Source organism: Amphiprion ocellaris, chromosome 15 (genome assembly GCF_022539595.1).
Source record: "Amphiprion ocellaris isolate individual 3 ecotype Okinawa chromosome 15, ASM2253959v1, whole genome shotgun sequence".
NCBI lineage: Eukaryota > Metazoa > Chordata > Actinopteri > Pomacentridae > Amphiprion > Amphiprion ocellaris.
The window spans coordinates 12,712,572-12,732,636 of NC_072780.1; the positions used below are offsets into that span (position 1 = coordinate 12,712,572).

At 40.6% G+C, this 20,065-nt stretch overlaps 3 protein-coding genes across 5 annotated transcripts; all 3 read right to left on the reverse strand.

The window, feature by feature from the left end:
• Positions 1-258: 258 nt before the first annotated feature.
• On the reverse strand, positions 259-4,207 carry LOC111579723 (peptidyl-prolyl cis-trans isomerase FKBP14-like). The gene is made up of 4 exons (XM_023287111.3): positions 3,893-4,207; positions 2,464-2,615; positions 1,844-1,971; positions 259-1,041 (listed from the first exon to the last, which is right to left on the reverse strand). Exons 1-4 carry the CDS (start codon positions 4,084-4,086, stop codon positions 883-885), a joined length of 633 nt encoding a protein of 210 aa, XP_023142879.1. The 5' UTR covers positions 4,087-4,207; the 3' UTR covers positions 259-882.
• Positions 4,208-4,313: 106 nt separating this feature from the next.
• Positions 4,314-14,201, reverse strand: wu:fc38h03 (acetylcholinesterase collagenic tail peptide). 3 transcript variants are annotated; one of them, XM_055017868.1, is made up of 18 exons: positions 14,005-14,201; positions 13,137-13,257; positions 12,900-13,009; positions 12,649-12,795; positions 12,387-12,431; positions 12,229-12,255; positions 10,890-10,961; positions 10,713-10,775; positions 10,574-10,600; positions 10,423-10,467; positions 10,060-10,095; positions 9,903-9,983; positions 9,439-9,535; positions 9,173-9,312; positions 8,818-8,937; positions 7,383-7,512; positions 6,770-6,872; positions 4,314-5,165 (listed from the first exon to the last, which is right to left on the reverse strand). In XM_055017868.1, exons 2-18 carry the CDS (start codon positions 13,237-13,239, stop codon positions 5,096-5,098), a joined length of 1,416 nt encoding a protein of 471 aa, XP_054873843.1. In that variant the 5' UTR covers positions 13,240-13,257; positions 14,005-14,201; the 3' UTR covers positions 4,314-5,095. The 3 variants fall into 3 exon arrangements, with proteins under 3 accessions (XP_054873843.1, XP_023142857.2, XP_035811673.2); XM_023287089.3 differs by having other exon boundaries at positions 13,789-14,201; XM_035955780.2 differs by lacking the exon at positions 14,005-14,201 and adding an exon at positions 13,643-13,763.
• A 1,844-nt stretch (positions 14,202-16,045) lies between these two features.
• LOC111579709 (cytochrome c-a) lies at positions 16,046-18,977 on the reverse strand. Its single transcript, XM_023287091.3, has 3 exons — positions 18,820-18,977; positions 18,240-18,417; positions 16,046-16,964 (listed from the first exon to the last, which is right to left on the reverse strand). The coding sequence occupies exons 2-3, from the start codon at positions 18,406-18,408 to the stop codon at positions 16,819-16,821; spliced, it is 315 nt and encodes a 104-aa protein (XP_023142859.1). The 5' UTR covers positions 18,409-18,417; positions 18,820-18,977; the 3' UTR covers positions 16,046-16,818.
• Between the last annotated feature and the right edge of the window lie 1,088 nt (positions 18,978-20,065).

Sequence of the window (20,065 nt, forward strand, 5' to 3'; positions counted from 1 at the left end):
TATTTAGACTCTAATTACACTGATAATGGCTGCATTGTACTGAGGGGAATCATTGCCTTGGGTTCAGTATTTTGTCTTTCTGGGAACATTTATATTCAACAAAGCTGTTTAGTTTCTTATCCTGCTTGAACAAATCATCATAACTGCAGAGAAAAAAGTAGATTATACCTTAAAGAAAGACTCAATTTACTGCTAAATGGAAAATTCACAGGACAGCAGAGATCCAAAAATTCACATTTTGCTGACAATAAACACACATTCTTGGTAAGATTGTAAGATTGGTTTAATGACATCATGGTTACTTGTCACAAAAAGTAAGTGGAATGATTTGTTTACGATCTATTTCAACACCTGCTTTAAAAAGTAAACTGCCTGAATCTAATAAGGTAACAAATACCCTTTTTTTTTTGCTTTAGGGTAATTGTCACAGACAAATTTAGCAACACCTATCCATTTACCTTCCCACAGGTGCACTGTGACAACAAGCACTCACTTTCCTCCTACCTCAGATATTTTGACACACTGATTACAACACACGTTAAAAAAAACAAAACAGCCTTTAAAATTCACATGCCATTCTAATTTCCTCAATGTTAATGTGCTGCAGTGAAGTTTCAAAGTTTATAAGGTACAAATTTACTGGTTTACCTTTTTTAATAAACCACAAAAATAAAGCATTCACTAAAAGTACCAGTTACACAAACTCACAGCTTCACACATGAAGGGCTCAAGTGCCACACATTACACAAACATGATACTTCTATAAAACTGAAATGCTTTCAGATAACCTGAGAAAGTCTTTGCAAAATAAAAAAAAAAAAAAAAACAACTCAGCACCAAAGTGGTTCCACCATATACCACAACGGAGTGCTTTGTGAGATTTTACAGTTCATCATGTTTGTAAGTGAACTCTCTGGAGGATATAAAGCCGTCCTTGTTCTTATCCTCCTTGGCAAAGATATCTGCCACCATGTTCTCATGGAGAGTGTCGTTGGGGGGGTAACCGTGACGCTCAAACTCCTTACGCAGATACTCTTTCACCTGGCACACACAAAGAAAACAGTAACACTGAGTGACACTGAGACTGAGATAAAGACACAGACTGAACAATATACAAGTAAGATGATAAAATAAACCTAAACAACAAACTCTGCACTGACATCCATTTTTACCCTTTAATATAATAATAATGTCTAAAATGGGATTTTCCAGCGATTATTTAACACACAAAGGCACACTGCAAGTGGATAACAGCAAAAACAAGCAAAACTTTGCACAAAACAAAGGATATTGCATGACCTAAGGGGTGTCCCACAAAACTGTACCCACTACAAATAATGCTTCTAATTGTACATCTCTACTTGAATCTTCGGCTGAACAAATGTTAAAAAAATATTTTCTTGTTGAGAGCCATGAGAGAAGATCACATCAATTTACATACTACAGTAGTTTCAATTGGTGTACAAAAACTTTTCTTGTGAGGTTACCATGTCATGCTGCCATTTATTTTCACTTGACACATGTTCTAAATTTGATTTTTACATCATTCTTAAATGACTGACAATGTGACTGGTGCACTCCATCTCCAATATGTTGGTCTATTGTTTAAACCTGTGTGTAATATAGAAAAATATTTTTTTTCTTGTGAAATACTGGATAGGTTTACGGTTTAAAAAATATTAAAAAGTGAGGGTATGAAAAGAGAACTGCTCAGAACTAACACTTTAACCAGGGCTGTGGGTAGACATTGCTTGGTTATGAAAGGCCACCAAGATCGGGGACCAGGGGACTGATCGATATAAACTTCATGTTTGCTGAAATGCAGGGCAATCCTTGTCTTTACCTCTTGCTTGGAGAGCCTCCAGTCGTCGTTGAGGTCCATCTCCTGGAAGGACTCATGCGACCTCGGTCCATTTCTGATCTCCAGCACCTCGATGATGAAGGTCAGAGTGCTTTCAGGTGGGATCTTACCTGACCACAGACAACACGAGACAACATGGCAAAGTGTCAGCGAAAACTGAGACTACGGTTTCTGTGAGCACTATAAAGAAAACAGGTTGAATAGCATGTTCTTAGTATTAATAACAAGCAAATTTAGGTTGTATTATTAGTCCCATCAAGTTATTCAGGTTTTTGTTGTCATAGCAAAGGTTAGTTAGACACCGTAGAGACAGATGTTACTGGTTAGAGTGTTTTGTGCTTACCAGAGCAAAGCACATTATAGTTCACATGCTCCATGTTGAGGAAAAGTGGACTAATGCTACTGAATGAAACCTTCATTCAGTGTGGGAGTCCTAGAAAGCCATTCAAAACACAGACACATATAAAACACATCCATGCGTAATATACATAATAATGATATTACATTTTGAGAACCTGAAACACTTAAAAACACAATGCCACATATCTGAGCAGCATCATGCAGTGAAGCTTTGTAGCTCCATATGGATGAAACCACAGTACCTTTTCCTTCCTTCCCATAGGCCAGTGCAGGAGGTATGACCAGTTTCCTCTTCTCTCCAGAGCACATGTCCTGCAGACCTTTATCCCAGCCTTTGATCGCCTCTTTGATGCCCAGTGTGAACCATACTGGCTGCTTGTCACCTTCATTTCGACTGGTGGACAAACAGAGATGCAGAGGGAGTGAAGCATTACAGATCTGAAGAAGTTGGAACTATAAGAAGGTCACTTAGGTGTTGTTTAGAGGCAATAATGGGAAAATAACAGTGGGAATTGGCATTAACACAAATTTGCTACTGTTCAAAGTTTGGCTGTAATCTCAATTTATGCAATGGAAATAATCTGTAATTAGCGTTTTTAATGTTGTGCAGACCCAAAAACAGTGAAATAATTTACTATATGCTGATGTATGTGACAGTGTGCCAAGGTTTTAAGATTTGTGTCAGTTATCTGCTACCTGTAGTGTGTAAATAGAAAAAAAGCTTTCATTAATTTAGAGACATCAACAAGACCAACAGTTTCTCTGACTGCTTTTGTAGTTCCACCTCCTTTCAATCTGCCAGTATGCTTGGCTACCTTGTTAATGTGATTGTCTCAATAGGTGTTGTGTTGAATATTTTGTGATACTTTTCACTACTTCCATGCGATTACACGCTCTGTTGCATGTTATTAACTTTGTGTCTCTTCTCACCTGCGGTTTGTGTTTTGTTCTCTCTGTCCTCTCTCTCCTTGTACCTCTCTGCAGGTATTTCTGGCTTTATAGCTGCATGTATCTGCTCTACAGTTACGGGCCTTTGCAATTTGCGTTTATGTTGTCTTGTTTGTTTGGTAAACCTCATCCCAATAAGTTAAGGCAGATGTCGCGAGCGTGGTGCTGTTGGAAGTCTCTTCCTTTTAAACGGGAGTTCTTCTTCTCTGTTGTCGCCAAGTGTTTGCTCAGAGGGAGTCATTGGCTTTATCGAGTTTCTGTATGTATACTACTGTAGATACTTAAGCATTATATTTAAATCAGTCAGGTGACATAGTCATTGTACCACCTCAATGTAAGTAATTACCACTCCTGTACAAATCGTCTGGCTCCTCCCCCGGCTCGAATTAAGACAGGAAATGTGCCATTTATTTATTTGGGTCAATTGACCCTTTAATTTGAGTCACGTGACGCGGACAGGTTAACCAATGAGCTGTGCGCGTGCACCGACACGAAACGGTGTTTTTGTGGCTTTTATATCGCGAGAACTTTTCAAACGTAACAGCTGTTCGTGAAGCTGTGCAAACTAAGGAATAGAAGTTTGGTCTCCTCAGTAAGTACTAGAACATTGTCTTTCATCAGTGACTATACGTGAACCCCCAGGAGAACCAGAGGAGGTCAACTCATGTTTAGCTTACTCCAAAGTCGGTGTTTTACAAACCTCGGGTCAGTCGTGAAACGTACCTAGAGTGAAACAGGGTCCCGTTCTCGAAGTATCCCTCATGGTGCACCAGCAGAATGTCTCCATACTTGGACTTTCTGTGACAGAGGAAAGGTCTGTACAGAACTTCTATCTGCACCTCAGCCTCAGGCAGCTTCCCCCCGCTGACAGACAGCAGCAGGGAGGAGCAGAACCAGCTCAGCACCGCCAGCAGCATGCTGACACAGCCACCTTCCAGGAGAAACGGCAGGACAAACGGGCAGCTGCTAAGTTTCTGTAACAAATGTGCAGCAGCAGAAGTTGGTCCTCTACGTGGCAGTGACTTCTCATCAGGCAAGTTGTTGCAGGAAGTTTTCCTCTGATTGGCTGATTCTCCTCCTTAGCCCCGCCCACAGGCTCTCCTCCCTCACTGCTCCCCTTTAGTATCAGAGTGAGGACTTTGAAGCTGCTTCCTGATCTTTATTAGTGTTTCTATGAAATTTACAGTCATGCGGGCAGATTCTCGACTATTCACATGTCACTGGATTCATGCTGCTGCAGTATTCGCAGATTCTCCTTTTTTTTTTTTTTGCTATTGCTGTAAGAATATGACATTCATTTTCCTTCTGTCGGATTATTTGACATTCACATCTAATAGGCCACACTTTGGCTTGACAATTACAGCACTGGTTAAAGTAGTCTGTTGTGCACTGAAACACTTTTACATGCAATATCACAGCATTGCACTTATAAATATTTGTTTTGTAATACATTGCACAGGAATAATCACATTTACACACCCCTGATTTGCATACAACAGTACATATAGTATCTATAATAACACTGCTTCTTTGAAAAAGGCTTTTTTTCTCTCTCTTATTAAAAAGAACACAGCTTATTTCTGCATTAACAGTCAGCAAGTCATACACATTGTAAATATTTCATATGATACAATCATTAAATCCCACCATCCCCAGTGTCCATAACAGTCCTGCAGCCGATGGTGTGACCGTATACCAAGAAGCTGTTCTCTGAGGTCAGTTCAGCATTAAACCTCAAGAGGGACTGTTGATTCAAAGCTGACTCCCATGACTTTTCATGGCTCAGAGCAGGCACAAGAGCTTCCCTCTCAGTCTGTCAGTTTTTAATAAGGGGTGAGACTTCAGTAGAAATCTGAAGTAGAATCCCCATGATCAGAAACAGGAAGTGCAAAGATCCACTGTGGCCATTTCATCAGACTTTTGAATTCAGGTGAAGTACTTGCAGCCAGTGGAATCAATGAGGCAAGCGTCGGTGCATCTGAGCTGCCCAAAGGATCTGCAGAAAACACAGGAAGTGGTGTGTAATAAGAGCAGTTGACTCCATTAGTGCATACTAGCAGCAGCCTGAGCTACATAGCAAATCTTCCATTTCCTTCCATTCTTCTCTTTATTTAAAGATAAATACTGGAAAATACGCTTAATAGCTTTCTTACTGACAATTATATGAGAAGAGAAATTCTATTCTCATGTCTTTGTGATAAATATGAAGACTAATTAACTTGGTTATTTCTAAAGATTACAAAAATATAATAATAATAATAATAATAATAATAATAATAATAATAATAATAATAATAATAATAATAATAATAATAATAATCTCCCTAGCAGCCACAGAAGATGCTAAGGATGTGCCGGGGTGGCTATAACCACCTCAGACTGAAGTCCAGCCATCCTGTTGACCACCCCATACATCCAATATTGTGTTACACACATACTCATATAACTGGAGTTACAGCCTAATGTTATTTAAATTGTAATATCATCAATTATAAAGCATAACTTAGAACAAAAGTTTCAGATTTTATAAAATTAGTTGAGGGTTACATTAAAAAGCTTATTTTATAGTCGTCATGGTGTACTTCTATGTTGCAATCATAACTTCATAAGCAAATGATGAAAGTAAGTTACCAGCTACTGACTATTTGGTCTACAGCAATTTGCCTTATAACTCACCACTAAAAGGATGTATTTTGGCTGTTTAACTCAAGTGGGGGATTTTAACCAAAATGTTGAACGATCAGCTTGATGTAATATTTCATAATTTTGTTGAACTTTTTAGTAGTTAGATGAGAAAATTGCTACAACTCATCTCTCATGTAGGGAGACAATTGCAACAGCTTAACATAAAGGCTGAAAGCAGGGTAATAAAGCTGGCCTGTTTGAAAGGGCTTATCAGTACCTGAAGCTCTTATTATGTAAAATGATACATCATACAAAAAACTACATTTAACAACAAGTTGTGGTTTTACAAAGAAGTGCAAACTGTAATGATCTGTTGGCTGGGTTAGTGAGCTCCTGGTGTTCCCGCAGTTTTTTGGCAACCAACAAAGCCAGGAAACTACAGGAAGTTTTGCTTCTTGAATGCAGGTTTGTTACCTTTGGCAAGTGTCTATGGTACACTAAGATAATTATCAGCTGCTTGCTCAGCTTAAGATTTAAAGTGCAGACATGAGTGTTGTGTTGATATCTCAACAAGAAAATGGATATGAATTTTTTGTAAAATTTAATCCATTATCTGTACATTGCTTTATGCTGCAGGGAGCTGCAGAGGGGCTGGAACTTATTCCACCCCAGACAAGTCCTCTTTCCTCAAATGTCAAGTTATTTGTCTAAGCATAAATATAAAGCATGCAGAGTGGTGTGATTTAAAGTACTGTAGTCCAACTGCTGCCAGGATAATGCACCATCATCTCTGGATGGTTTCAGAGACATCACACTAAAAGTACAGTAGTTCATTCAAGTGACCTTTGCAATCTGCAAATGGGTGCAGCTGATTAAAAGGAACCATATGGTAGCATCTTGTGTAAGGCTATAAGTGAAGGGGTAATGAAACGAATGGACACAACATATGTCCATGTGCTCTGTCAGTGAACATACCCAGGAAGGTAGGATTTGCAGGTCTGGTAACCAAAGTCCTTTCCATCGCACTCCTCCATGCCTTCATGTCTATAACCATCTCCACAGTAGGCCCACTTACAGTCTGGAGTAACGAAGGGAAGGAGATGAGGGGGGTTTCGCAGCAGGGGAAGGAAACAGGGGTAGGAGGGAAGGGAGAGAGAGAAGACGTTACTAATTTCTTTGGCACTGCAGTCTGTTGCAGTGATGCCAATACAGCATTTTCCTGCTAATTTAATTGGACAGAAGCAGAGGGTAGTGAGAGGATGGCAGGAAAAGAGGGTGAGATTGATGAAGATCAAGGGAAGGTTTCACAGTGCTTACTGCTTTTATCCACTGCCATGTGGCCTCAGACTGTGTGGTCTACTGTAGTTAGGCTCTGCAGGGCATCTCATGAGCAGCTGGGTGTGATAGCATGATGTGTGCAGCAAAGAGCCAATCTACTTTGTAGTTATAGACTAGTTCTAGTAATAGTTTTGTCTAAATTCACAATGCACATATTATTTATCAATCATTTGTATTTTTCTGTCTTCAGCTCTGCATTACTGGCCATTTCTGAAGGTGTGCAGCAAATCAGAAGAAGCATGTAACTCACCGAGACAAGCATCAGTTACAATCTGGTTTCCATCATCACACTCCTCTCCATGCTGGGCCTGAACCTTTCCATCCCCACAAACACCAACTCTGTCCGGGACTTTCTCTGTGGACTGGAACGGCTGGAAGGGCTACAAGAGTGGTAAGTACAATTTAATATTTCAAGTCCTGAGAAATCTTCAACACTGTGTTTGACTCTAGTGGTTTGTTGGTTTTTTAAGCGTTTCACTGTCACCTGGAACATACAGTATAATATACTGTTTTCAACTGAATGCAGACAAAAAGAATCATAACTATGTTTTTTTGTTCTGGAGCTTTCACCTGCATTTCTTGGAGAGTAACTAAGTACATCTGCTTAGGTACAATTTTGAGATACTTGTATATTACTTGTGTATTTCCATTTCATTCTTCTTTTTACTTCCACTCCTACATTTCAGAGAGAAATCTTGTACTTGCTGCTTCACTGCATTTATCTTACAGCTTTAGTTATTTTAAGGATGAAGATTTTGCATAATGGATGATACCACAAGCTTTTAAAATACAACAAATTTCGAAAGATTAACATTTAACAAAAAATAAATGTGTAGTTGGGGTCATATTTCTGATGTCTACTGGTTGTTTACAGCTTTACCAAATAGGAAATGTCTTACATATATTAATTTCGATAAACCTTCAGATTCACTTAACGAATCCTCAGTAGAAACCTATGGGATAATCTTGTAATAGCAAAGATAATCATTGAAAGCTATAATATATGCCCACATAAAGCCAGTGTCCATCTATTTTATAACATCTGAACTGAAAAACATCCAACTGATCGTATTGTTGCACTTTTGTGGAGAATTTACACATTCGTAATAGAAATATAACTTGTTTGGAAGATGCTTTATAAACCTTATTTTGGGGCAAAGTCACCAAACATTTTAGCATATTTTTTGTCAGTGTTGCCTGAAGATTTTATACACACAGTTTTTATGTCATAGTGAGCATTAAAATTGCAGTTATTGTTTTCCCATTCATTTACGTAGAAGCCTAATAACTGCCTGGGAGCATTACAAAGATGGCTGCCAAGCGGCGAGATTTGTCTATAAGGATTTTGCCATGACCCCTCAGATTTATTGGATGTCTTTGTATATTCAACTTGATGTGTAGTAATTCCAACTAGCTTCACCTGCAGCAGCTACAAGGGTGACATGCTGCTGATACAATGATGTACCAGCATTATTAATTTAACAATGTCATATGTAATAAATCAGTCAGAGGGACCAAACCGGTAATTCTACTTTAATACTGTAACCACATTTTGTTGCTAATACTTGTGGTCTGGATTCTTCATGCAGGATTTTACTTGCAATGGAGTATTTTTACACTTCTGTAATGGTACTTTTAGTTAAGAAAAGGATCTGAATACTTCTTCCACCACATAAGGTCCTTACCTGTATGGGCTTCCATCCATCTTTATCTCTAAAGTACAACATCCTCTGATCCTTCCTGAATACTATTGAATTGTCTAGATGTAGACGGTTCATCTCCTCCTCACTGTTCACCACAAATATCTATGAACACACACGCACACACGCACACGCACACACACACACACACACACACACACACACACACACACACACACACACACACACACACACACACACACACACACACACACACACACACACACACACACACACACACACAAAGAGAAGTGAAAGTAGCCGTGTAATGAATACTTCAGTAATGACACAATTTATTTTTAATATTGAAAGATCATATTGTAAAGGAATAGGATCTTACTGCAGAGACTTTATTGCCTCCACGTCGATCTGTGTAGCTTCCAAAAGGGGCATTATTTGCTGTGGGAATGATGTCACAGTCACAGTGACCTGGGACACCTGGAACACCCTTCTCACCCTTTTCCCCCACTAGATACAGACCTGCAAGAAACACAGAGGGAATGTCATTAACGACACGCATGACCAGTACAATCCAGTAGAGTAAACTGAGGATGATTGTATATGAGTGTGTGTGTGTGTGTGTGTTATGTTTGAACGTTGCTGTACCTGAGGCAGGAGGACCAGGTGGCCCAGGGTGGCCATTAGGACCTGGTGGTCCTGGGGGGCCCATGACTCCAGGGGATCCACTATGGCCCTTCATGCCCTGTGCAAACCAGCCAACATCCCAATTGTTAGAGTAGAAAAGACATAAATAGAAAGAGTGAAGGCAGCCTGTATGTCACTGCCACTTGTGCATTGCGTGACAACCGGGAATATAATGTACTGTGTGTACATATTTAAATGCTAAGACTGAGAAGCTTTAGGATGCAAAACACCCCCTGTGGTGGTCTAAACTTATAGCTGAAAGTAAAGCTGTCCCTAGAGTGTCAGTCCTCCTCACCAGACTTAAGTATAAAAGTGTGAATTTGCTGAGGCCTCTTATATACCGGTCCAAGCTTAATTGATGTCAAATACGAACAAATTGTAATGCATACTTATGCATTAGTCTTGCTTGTATTTTGCCCCCCCACCTGTTTGCCTCTCTTTCCTGGGCGTCCAGTCGGTCCTCTCTTCCCTGAGACCCCCGCCTCTCCCTTTGGTCCCAGTTCACCCTTTGAGAGGAGCAAAGTCATCAGCAGTCAGATTACATCAAATCTTTAAGTGTCCTCATTCGTTAATTATTCTTACCTTCTGCCCAAGCATCCCTGGCAAACCAATGGAACCCTAAACAGAGACACAGTAGGAGCTTGATGTGAAATAAATCTTCAGTTTCATACACAGCAAGGACTAATGAATTGTATAATGCTCAGTTAATCTGCCTTTGAATTAGACATGGAAAGCAGTGTGTTATGAACCATTTTAACCAATATTTGAAGGAGCGGTTGTAGGGGACTTTACAGGCTAATTAAATTATTACATCCATTAGGAGACAGCATGAGTTGAGATGCTCATTGCCCTAGCCAAGCATAAATGGGCTGAATGTAGCTGCACAACATAACGCTTTCCAAAATGATATCAGGACCTGCAATAAGGGAAACATTTATATCGAACCTTGTCGCCTTTTGGTCCTGCTGAGCCAGCATCACCACGAGTTCCCTTTTAGAAAAGTAAAGGGAAGAGGAGAAAAAGATAAAGTGCTGGATAGTAACAGCTGGCTTTGTAGTAACAGCAGACAACATGGAACATGTGGTTTTAAACTTACCTTATCCCCTTTGTAACCAGGTAAACCCTGAACAAACATACAAGGAATGTAAGAGCCAGTCAGACAGAAGGAAATTAAGCAAGATTTCAGCGTGTAGTCTGTATTATGGTGTACATGATGTTGTAAAGATGTGAGAAACCTTTGTTCCTGGTGGTCCCCTCAGTCCTGGTAAACCCATGAGTCCTGGATCACCTTTCTCACCCTTATGAAGAAATGCAACTCAATTACTGTCTATATCGTATATCAGTTTACATTTTTGTATGCTATGCCACACCAAGATCCCCCTTTAGTGTCTGTGTCCAAAGAGAAGGCCTACCTTGGGTCCCTCTGGACCAGGCCATCCTGGAAGTCCTTGTTTCCCTGGAAGGCCTGGAGCTCCAGTACGTCCCTACACAAACACAAGTGTCAATGTCAACACTCTGTGAAACTATCTGATATAGTCCAAAAATTAGCAAATAGGTGGAGCAGGAGTGGAGCTGAGACAGGCCATGGATTTTCCTATGATGGTACCCACCTGTCATTCAAAGCTTTCACACCCTTAATTAGGCATAACTTTGCGCTTTAATATAATTTGAATGGGCAATCAACAGGGAAATTAGCTATAGAAGCCAAGAACATGATTTTACTTTCTTTTTTTTTTTTTTACCAGACTGTATACATGTTTATTGCTGCTGTAAAGTTGGGCATTTAAATATGGGGGTCTATGGGGATTGACTCACTTTTAAACCAGCCTCAATTGCTCATTGAAGGAACTGCAGTTTTTGGCGTCATTTTTCAGCCCCAAAGACCTGAAATGTTGCGTTTCCAGTTAGGTTTAGTGCAAATATAAGGACAGTGTGTGGGAGTTATAACTTCTTTTAGTGTTAAAAGTGTCTGATCTCCAGCAGTATTCAGCATTAACCGCGTTCACTTCTGCAGTCTTATTTTTGTGGTTCATCAGAGACAAATGAGCACAGCTTCAACAGTGCCACTTAGTGTTGCTAATTAGTAGACAGGAATATGGTCTTAATTAATCTCACTCTATTGCCAGTTCCCTCCGACATGAAGAGCCAAATCTGTTATGCAACAGCCTCGCATCTCGGTGACACCTAGACAAGTATCGCAGAGCTGCTGCCATGCTAGCAGCGTGCTTTCATTTAGCTGCCTGTCATTAAAACCGCAGCCTGTAGAGACACCGTGGACCTGCTGTGTGTGCGGAGTGATTTATCACGGAGAGCAAAAGCACTTAGGGAGATTAAAGTGCAGAAGTGGAGTGCTGGAGAGGCTGGATCAGCAGGACTAGAGTCCAGCGCGAGGACTAATGGAGCCAGGCCAAGGAAAGCAGAAGAAAGCGGGAGAAGGAGCAGAGGAGAAGAAAGGAAGAGGGGGGAATGACAGAGGGGTGATGAGCATGAGAATGACGGGAGGCATCCAGGGAAGGTGATCAAGCTTTGCTACGTGGTTGCAACGGCTACTGAGACTAATGTAGCTTGACCCATTTAGCAGCTGCAGAGGATATTCTGGGCACATCAATAGACAAATCACATCACAGAGAATGAGGATGCATCATGGGGATGATAGAGGCAGAGAGCGGGAGAAATCCAGATCCCATTATTCCAAGGGCATGCGAGATGGACCAGAGAGAAATGAGCGGGGCATGCAGGAAGGCAGCTCACCTTTGACCCTGGACGTCCAATTTCTCCCTGGAGGAGGACAAATGAATTGAGAGATGATGCAGCGCTCATTAGAGCCGAGCAGCACAAGGACACGCACAAATGCATCTATAGAAAACTACATTAGAGACATAATTCACAAAAAAAAACCACACACACACCTTCTCCCCCCTTGGTCCCCTTATGCCTGGTAATCCACCATGACCCTGAAAAATGATACCAAATTTATATGCAGCTCACATATCTCATATTGAACATGGTACATTTGGAGACAGATCAATACTAAAAAGGTCACGTCCACGCTTGCTTAACAGTATTTCCATCTATTGTCTTAAAATTGGCTACAGCAGCCTGATTACATTGTCTGATAGATGATTTAATCAGACATTGTGTGCTATTTTATTTCAAAGCAAAGGGCCTTACCTCTGGGCCACGTGGTCCTGGAGGTCCTGGAGGTCCTGGAGGTCCTGGAGGTCCTGGAGGTCCAGGCTCACACCCCGGTGTCACAGGTTTTTCTTTTTCCTGCACCTCTCCTCCAAAAACACTCGGTTCTAATACGCTCATGCCTTCCTTTATTGGAAAATCCAAGAGAATAGGCTTTCAACCAGAGGCCAAACAAATGTGTTTAGAAGAGGGTTTATTATGCAAGCAGGGGTGTGTGTGTGAAGACTTACAGGGCTGCCCCGCTTCCAAAGCTGAGGCGGAGGAGGGAAAAGCGGCGGCGGAGGAGGTGACATGAGACAACAGGGGTCGAACCTCACCGGCTCATCCAGCAACCTGAGGGCTGAGAGGAAACCAGAGAGGCTGCTGTGATGAACCGCAGCAGGGAAATGTACATGCAGCATGTTATGTAACCGTCAATCCTGCAATCATTCTGCAACATCGGGCCGCCACACCACTGGATGCCTTACCTGGGTGGGCTGAGAGGATGCTGTCCATGTAGGGGTGACGGGACAAGGCCCATGCAGGACACAGAAGAATGTGGAAGGACACTGCAATTTGCACCAGATCCATGCTGCTGCTTGACTTTCCCTAAAACACACAACACAAGCTGTCACACACACTCTGTTTCTGTTTCCAGAGCTTAATGCAGACACTGGCAGCTGTCACTTTTTCCTTATTCCCATTTGAGGGTGTCACTATTTCATCACTTCCAAAGCCCCCCCTCCTCCCCTCTCTCCTTATGGCACAATAAACTTGTTGCAGCTCCACACTGCAGCAGATGCAGCCACCTCTGTAATTCCAGCCGTGCACCAACCCCCCCTGAGCCAGAATTAGACCTAAGGGAGGCCACTCACTGTCAGAAGTCATGTCAACAGTAGTAAGACTCACATATTCATTCACACAAACATTTTTAGTCCACTCACATGACCACTGATAGTGATCAGTGTGATTTGCAGAGAAGATGCTCACTTACCAACCTCCTAATTAATCATTCCAGTCTTTCTTCTTATATCTGTTAAAAAGTACACCCTGTCCTAATGATCCCACAGCTTTAAACTGAAGGAATGTCAACTTACACCCGTGTCTTGTAACGCACAGGACCCCCCCTCCTTTCCTTACCTTCCGCTTGCAATTGTGCCGCACTTGCAGACACGCTGTCTGGCGCTCCTCTCACCCTAAATGAAATGCGCGGTGTGCAGCTCCACAGATTGTGGCTCTTCTGACATGCGGCGTATTGTACCCAATCTGGAAGCCTAATAAATCTGATCCACTTATCGACCCGCTTTTTTTTCCTCCTCCGCCGGTCAATAACAACACAATTGTAGAGAGACGGACCTTTCTTCTCCCGCCGCTAAAAGCCCGGCAGATGCCACAGAGTGGAGCCAAACCAGCGGTGCAGCTTCAGTCCCAGCGGGTCTGGATCAGAGGAGCATTCACCGGAGTCTCATCTGGATCCACTTCAGGACAGCTGGCTGGATAACGGTGGAGGCTCTGACACTGTGGCGTGCTCTGCTGTGGCACGTTTTGTGTCCACGCCGGTGCTGCTGGTCTCTTTAGCAGGGGAATGGCGCCCTCTGCTGGATGGTTGAATCCATGCCAGAAATAGATGTCAATATTGCATATTATGAACATCTTCCAGTCATGATCAAAGTTGACACACTTGTAAAAACCTCATGTATCATGGCAGTCTTAAATTTCCAGTGACCCCTTATAACTCTGAATCTTTTATGATGGAATCATTGAAACACATGGGTCCTTGTCACAAAAACAATAATGCGTTTTGGTTCTTTCATAGATTTATTATCAGTATTCTGCAAATATGACAAGATCTGCTTTGTCAAAAATATACAGACAGCAATGCTAATATTTGGTTAAACATCCACTGGCCATTTTCACCTCAACTAGGCACTTTTGGTAGCTGCCCATAAGCTTCTGATTGTATCTTTGACCACTCCTCTTGACAAGATCGAAACAGTTAAACTAAATTTGTTGGCTTTCTGGTACACGATTGTTTCTTCATCACAATCCACAGGTTCTTGATGAGGTGTAAGTCAGGACTTTGGAGAAGCCAGTCTGAAACCTTGATTTTTGTCTGATTTAGCCCTTTCTTTACAACTGCTAATGTATCTTTGGGATCGTTCTCGGGTTAAAACACCAACTGCATACAAGACCCAACCTTCGAGCTGAGGATTTTAGGTTTTCCTGAAGAATGCGGAGGTAATCCTCCTTATTCATTATTCCATTTATTTTGTGTAAAGCACCAGTTCCACTGGCACCAAAACAGTTCCAGAGCATAATACTGCCACCACCATGCTTGATGATAGGGTTGGTGTTCTTGAGGTTCAAGACCTTCTCTCTTCCAAACATCAGTGGTGGAAAATTTTTACACAGTCTCAAATGTTATCATGAAATATTTGTGGAGAAATCTTTTTTGTGTGTTTCAAAAGGTGTGGCTGCATTAGACAGACACAAATACAAATTATACTTTTTTGTGTATCTTTTACAAGAAAAACTAACAAAACTAAATTCTACTAAAATGACCCAATACTCAAAATTTCTTATTTAAGTTTTTAATGTTTTTTTTTTTTTTTTAGGATATGTTTAGTATTATGGTTGTGACTGCACTAAAAGAAATTGCACCTGAGGAGTGCATCTAAGAGTGATTCTTAATGCAATATTTCACAAATGTAGGGGGTGTCCGAAAACTTTTTTCCACCACTGTATTACTGGCAACTGTGGCCAAAAACCTAATTTAGCCTTTGTGTGCCAATACAAAGGGAAAATAGTAGATATTGTAAAGACGGTTACAATCTGATTTAAACTTTTTATTTTTATGCACGCTATTGTCTGGTTCGCAGAGTAATTCCAGGGTTCATTCCCACCACTTAGTTAATCCATGACTGCAAGATGAAAATTCTAATTACTGATTTAGATGAACCGTTTATTGTAATGGGTTGAGTTTACATAATGTTGTTGTTAATTGCATCAATTTAATATTGTCTGTAATTTAAGCTCAAATTTCTGTGTCAGTTGATTTAAAACTAAACAAATTGAGGTAACAAAATTAAATTTACTTGAAATTTTCTTCACCTTGAGTTCAGGATTTCAAGTCCCTTCCCCTATCTTAACATGCCTGGACTAACTCACTGTAGTTGGTTGGGTAAACATAATTTCATAATCCAAACTGTTGCTTTGCTGAGTCCAAACATCTTTAAGAATCTTGTTCTCTTTCCAATAAAAAGCTACAGACAATCAGGTGTTTCATTAACTGAGTAAATACATCAAGAGAAGGAACTTGACAGAATGTTAGCTGAATATATCATTTTAAAGTGGACAGAAACTATGGAAATCCACACTGGAAACAATGACGCACAAATTTAATTAACAAAAGGGGTAATGCATTTATTATCATATCCATTTAGTCAAGGTCAGAGTCAAGGCTATGTGAAAAAATATGGCAACAAGGTATAAAAAAGTAACTCAGTATAAAGAATACAATATAAATGTAGGTGCTTCTAGCATAGTCCCTTATCCAGCAGGTCGTTGTCAGACCAAACTGACCTTACTGTCTTTATATATAACAGAAAAGGATTTAGAAAATGCATGAAGACAAGACATACTTACATTTTAAAGTGCAACCTTGTAACAGTTAAAGTCTATAACACCCAGTGGCTTAAAAAGATGAGTAAAAATAGATTTAACACCAAGTCTACCCATTTTTAAGACATGTAAACAGAAAAGACTTAACAAGCAGTACATGCGATGTAATAGAAAAATTAACACAAACAGTGACCTATATTGTGATGAGAGTTTTAAGTGGCAAAAATGCAAAACATGTAGTTTCTGTTCAAGCAGCAGTAGACAATTTAGGCAAACAATGAAATCCCGAAGAGCCTCTTATAGGAAGCCTTGACTGAGAAGTGTTGGAAAAATCCACGAGCTACAGGAAGGCTGACTCAGTTGATGATAAAAACAGCCTTCTGCACACAAAACAGTGTGGCAGCTCAGTTTTAATGTAACAAAATGTAGTAATTTAAATATAGAAACCTACTTAAAATTAAAACATAGAGCACAGTTTGTTTTTCCATGAACGTACAGCGTAATACTTATATCTACATCTGCATGTGTCTGCTCTATGTCATCACTACATTAAGAGGTGGCATCCTTTAAATAGGCTATAATATCTTTTCTTTCCTTTTTCTTTCTGATGCCAGAGAAGATCATCTTGGTACCTGGAATGTACTTCTTTGGATTTTCAAGGTAGATGTTCAGAGTTTCTTCATCCCATACAATACCTGACAAAAAACATTAAACACATGTCAGATTTGCAGTGTGTTTTAAAGAGTGTTATGTTGCATGTCGGTTGTATTTCAAATATGCTTTCTCATGTCTTATGACTGTGCTTATGTGTTATTATGTGATGTCAGAGCAGAGTTTAGAATCCGGGAGGAAAACTTGTTGCTGTCCTGCTTGTTCAGACCTGCAGCTCTGACTGTAAGGCATAGAAAAACTATAAACTAAGATGTTTCTTAACACTACAGCAGAAACACTGACACAATATATTCCCAGGTGGCAGGAAAAGCTTCCACATTAGCGTCACACACTCTTCTATGTTAAAATTCTCCTTTGACATTAATACAGAATAAAAACCCAAAGTTTACACGGCTTCAGGACATCCAAAACAACACTTACACTGAAGGTTGTGTGTCCTCAGAGAATGTATTCGCTGAACAACTTCCGCACATCACAGAACTGGTTTTAGTATTTCCACTATCCATTAGGCAAGCATTTAAATACTTTTTGTCTGGCCTTCCAGGTTGTCTCGTGCACAATTTTGTACAAAAAATGAAAAAACAGACACTGTTTCCTCTCCGGCAGGCTGGACATGTAGCTGTGGTTACCATAGTCCTCTGCTAAAGTTAAAGTGGACCAACTTTGTGGAAATATAAAATCAAAGTTAACTGCAATTTGCTGTTGAACTGTAAGAAGAGAGAAAGCCTAATTCCTCTGCATACGTGTCAAATACATTGGGGTTTTTTTTGTTGTTGTTGCGAAAAACATATTATCTTCAAATTTTTAGCTCCACAAGAAGAAGAACCAAACACTACACCAGGCGGACCTAAATCTTTCCTGTAGTGTGGTTGATTTTAGCCACTTACACATCGCAAATGTAAAAACCTTTAGAAAAAGGAATTAAATAAATATGAAAAACACACCAAAGCTGTTTATCTTGCTCCGTATTACAGAAGTCGCTATAGTAGAATACAATAGAAGGACTCTTTGTCTCTTTTTACTGATGCATGTCTCATAAAATTCAGTATTAATGAGGATCAGAAGGAATCCCGTATGACATTCATTCCTCCATTCATCAGAACAGAGCACAAGTACATCCTGGCTGTAGTTTCAGATTTTCCTTCATTCGCTTTTATACTATAGTTTGCATCTTGAACAGTTAGTCATCAGCATGCATGAACAGCAGTTTATGACTCAACCAGTCAGTCAGCTATTCAACAGATAGTTTCTCCCATGCCTCTTGGAATTCAGGCGATCTGTACATCAGTGATCCATACCTTTATCGACGTTGGCCTGCGTGTAGGAGTAGCCAGGTGACTGCCCCGTCTTCCGTCCAAACAGCCCCCACAGGTTGGGTCCCACCTTGTGGCGTCCCCCCTCTTCCACTGTATGACACTGAGAACATTTCTGGACAAATACCTTCTTCCCTTTGGCAACGTCTCCCATGACCAGCAGCTGAGGGGAGATCACAGGAAAGCAAACGATGTACAGTCAGCCACACAGGACAGGAAAAAATGAAAGGAGTGGGGAAAACAGCCTACCAGTTACACAAAATCTAGCCCAGGGCGCATGTGCAGTTCAGTTAAAGTCAAACTTGAACTGGACTGTTGTTAGAGAAGTTATGAAACGTGTTAATATGTTAGCAAAACGAGAGAAAATGAGCTTAACGTGAATAGTTTTTAGAAAGTATAAAAAGTTAGTCTGAGATGTGTAGCGGGAACACTAACTTCCTGTTTGTTTACAAGCTGTAGTGGGAAAAAGATCGATGGCTCTCCTACAATAATAATCCAAGACAACTACAAAAAAAGAGGCTCATCCTCCCGTCAGACCGGAATGTGTAGTTCAAAAAAACCCTACCTCCAAGTACCAGTTGTTTCCCCTTTTCGAAGCTTCTTAGATTTCTGTTGTTATCTGTGAATTTGAAGTGTCTCGATGCTCCTAGATGCGCCGGATTTGAACCTCAAACCAGAAGATCTCACATTTCGGAAGGGCGCGGCTGACTTTGGTTTAATAATCTGTGACGCAGCACGTTGGTTACACCCATCTCTGAAGGCAGGTGAGGTATGTTTGTAATGTGTGGGAGCAAACTTCCAGGAGCCGTATGGGGGCTGTGGAGTGAGTTGGTTTAGGTGACATTGTCGAATTAAGTGAGATCTCATTTATACATTTAGGACTTTATTTGGACAGTGTGACCAGACATTAGTGTTAACTTTCTCCTAGACCTCAATCTGACAGCACGCCCCCCTGTATGTCAAGGGTGTGTTTCCATATTAAAAATATTGTTCATAACGTTAATCGCTGAATTGCATAATGTAGTGATATAATAAGGAAAACGGTATCATATCTTAATCCGTTCTGCTGATATTAGTGATCAGAATAACCTGAGTAGAAGTCAAACGTATGCCTTTTATAACACACTTCCTCCACAAGAGATGTTACCAGTTTTTATAGCAGAGCTTGCAGCTACACTGTGTCCAGGGGTTAAATAAGGAGAGCCCATCAGAGCTGAGCTCCGCCTCCTGCAAATCCAAAACAGCCCCATCTGCTCCAGTATCTCAGCGCTGTACGTTTTCAGAAAACTCTGTAAGTCTTCTTTCAGACAGCGTCTTGCAATTTAAAAAGCAACAACAACAAAACTAGAATATGTACAATATCGGCGTTTTATCTCGCATACAGCAGCCAGCGCCATACTGTCTCCAAACTGAGAAGGGCTGTGCACAATTACGCACGCTGAGGAGCAGCGATAGCATCACCGTTTATTTACATCTGCTGACATGTCATTGTGATAGCTAAATGGTTCTATGTCCAGCAAACAACTGAACTGCTGCACACAGATTCACTTAAAAAAAAAATCTTGAAATCACTGAGAACAAAAGCAGTTATGCCCAGGATGAATTCCGTCATAGCTGTCACTACACTTTTACTTCTTACAGAAAAAGTCTGAATGTCGTTTCCCCTGGAGATTTTTTTTCTAGGGTGGCAAGTGAATTATTGCGTATCAGGTATCAAATGCTTAATTGCAATTATATTTTCAGCAGCGGCATTACTGCATGGAACTGATTGAATTGCTTTAAAAAATAAACAAATACATAAATTAATGTAT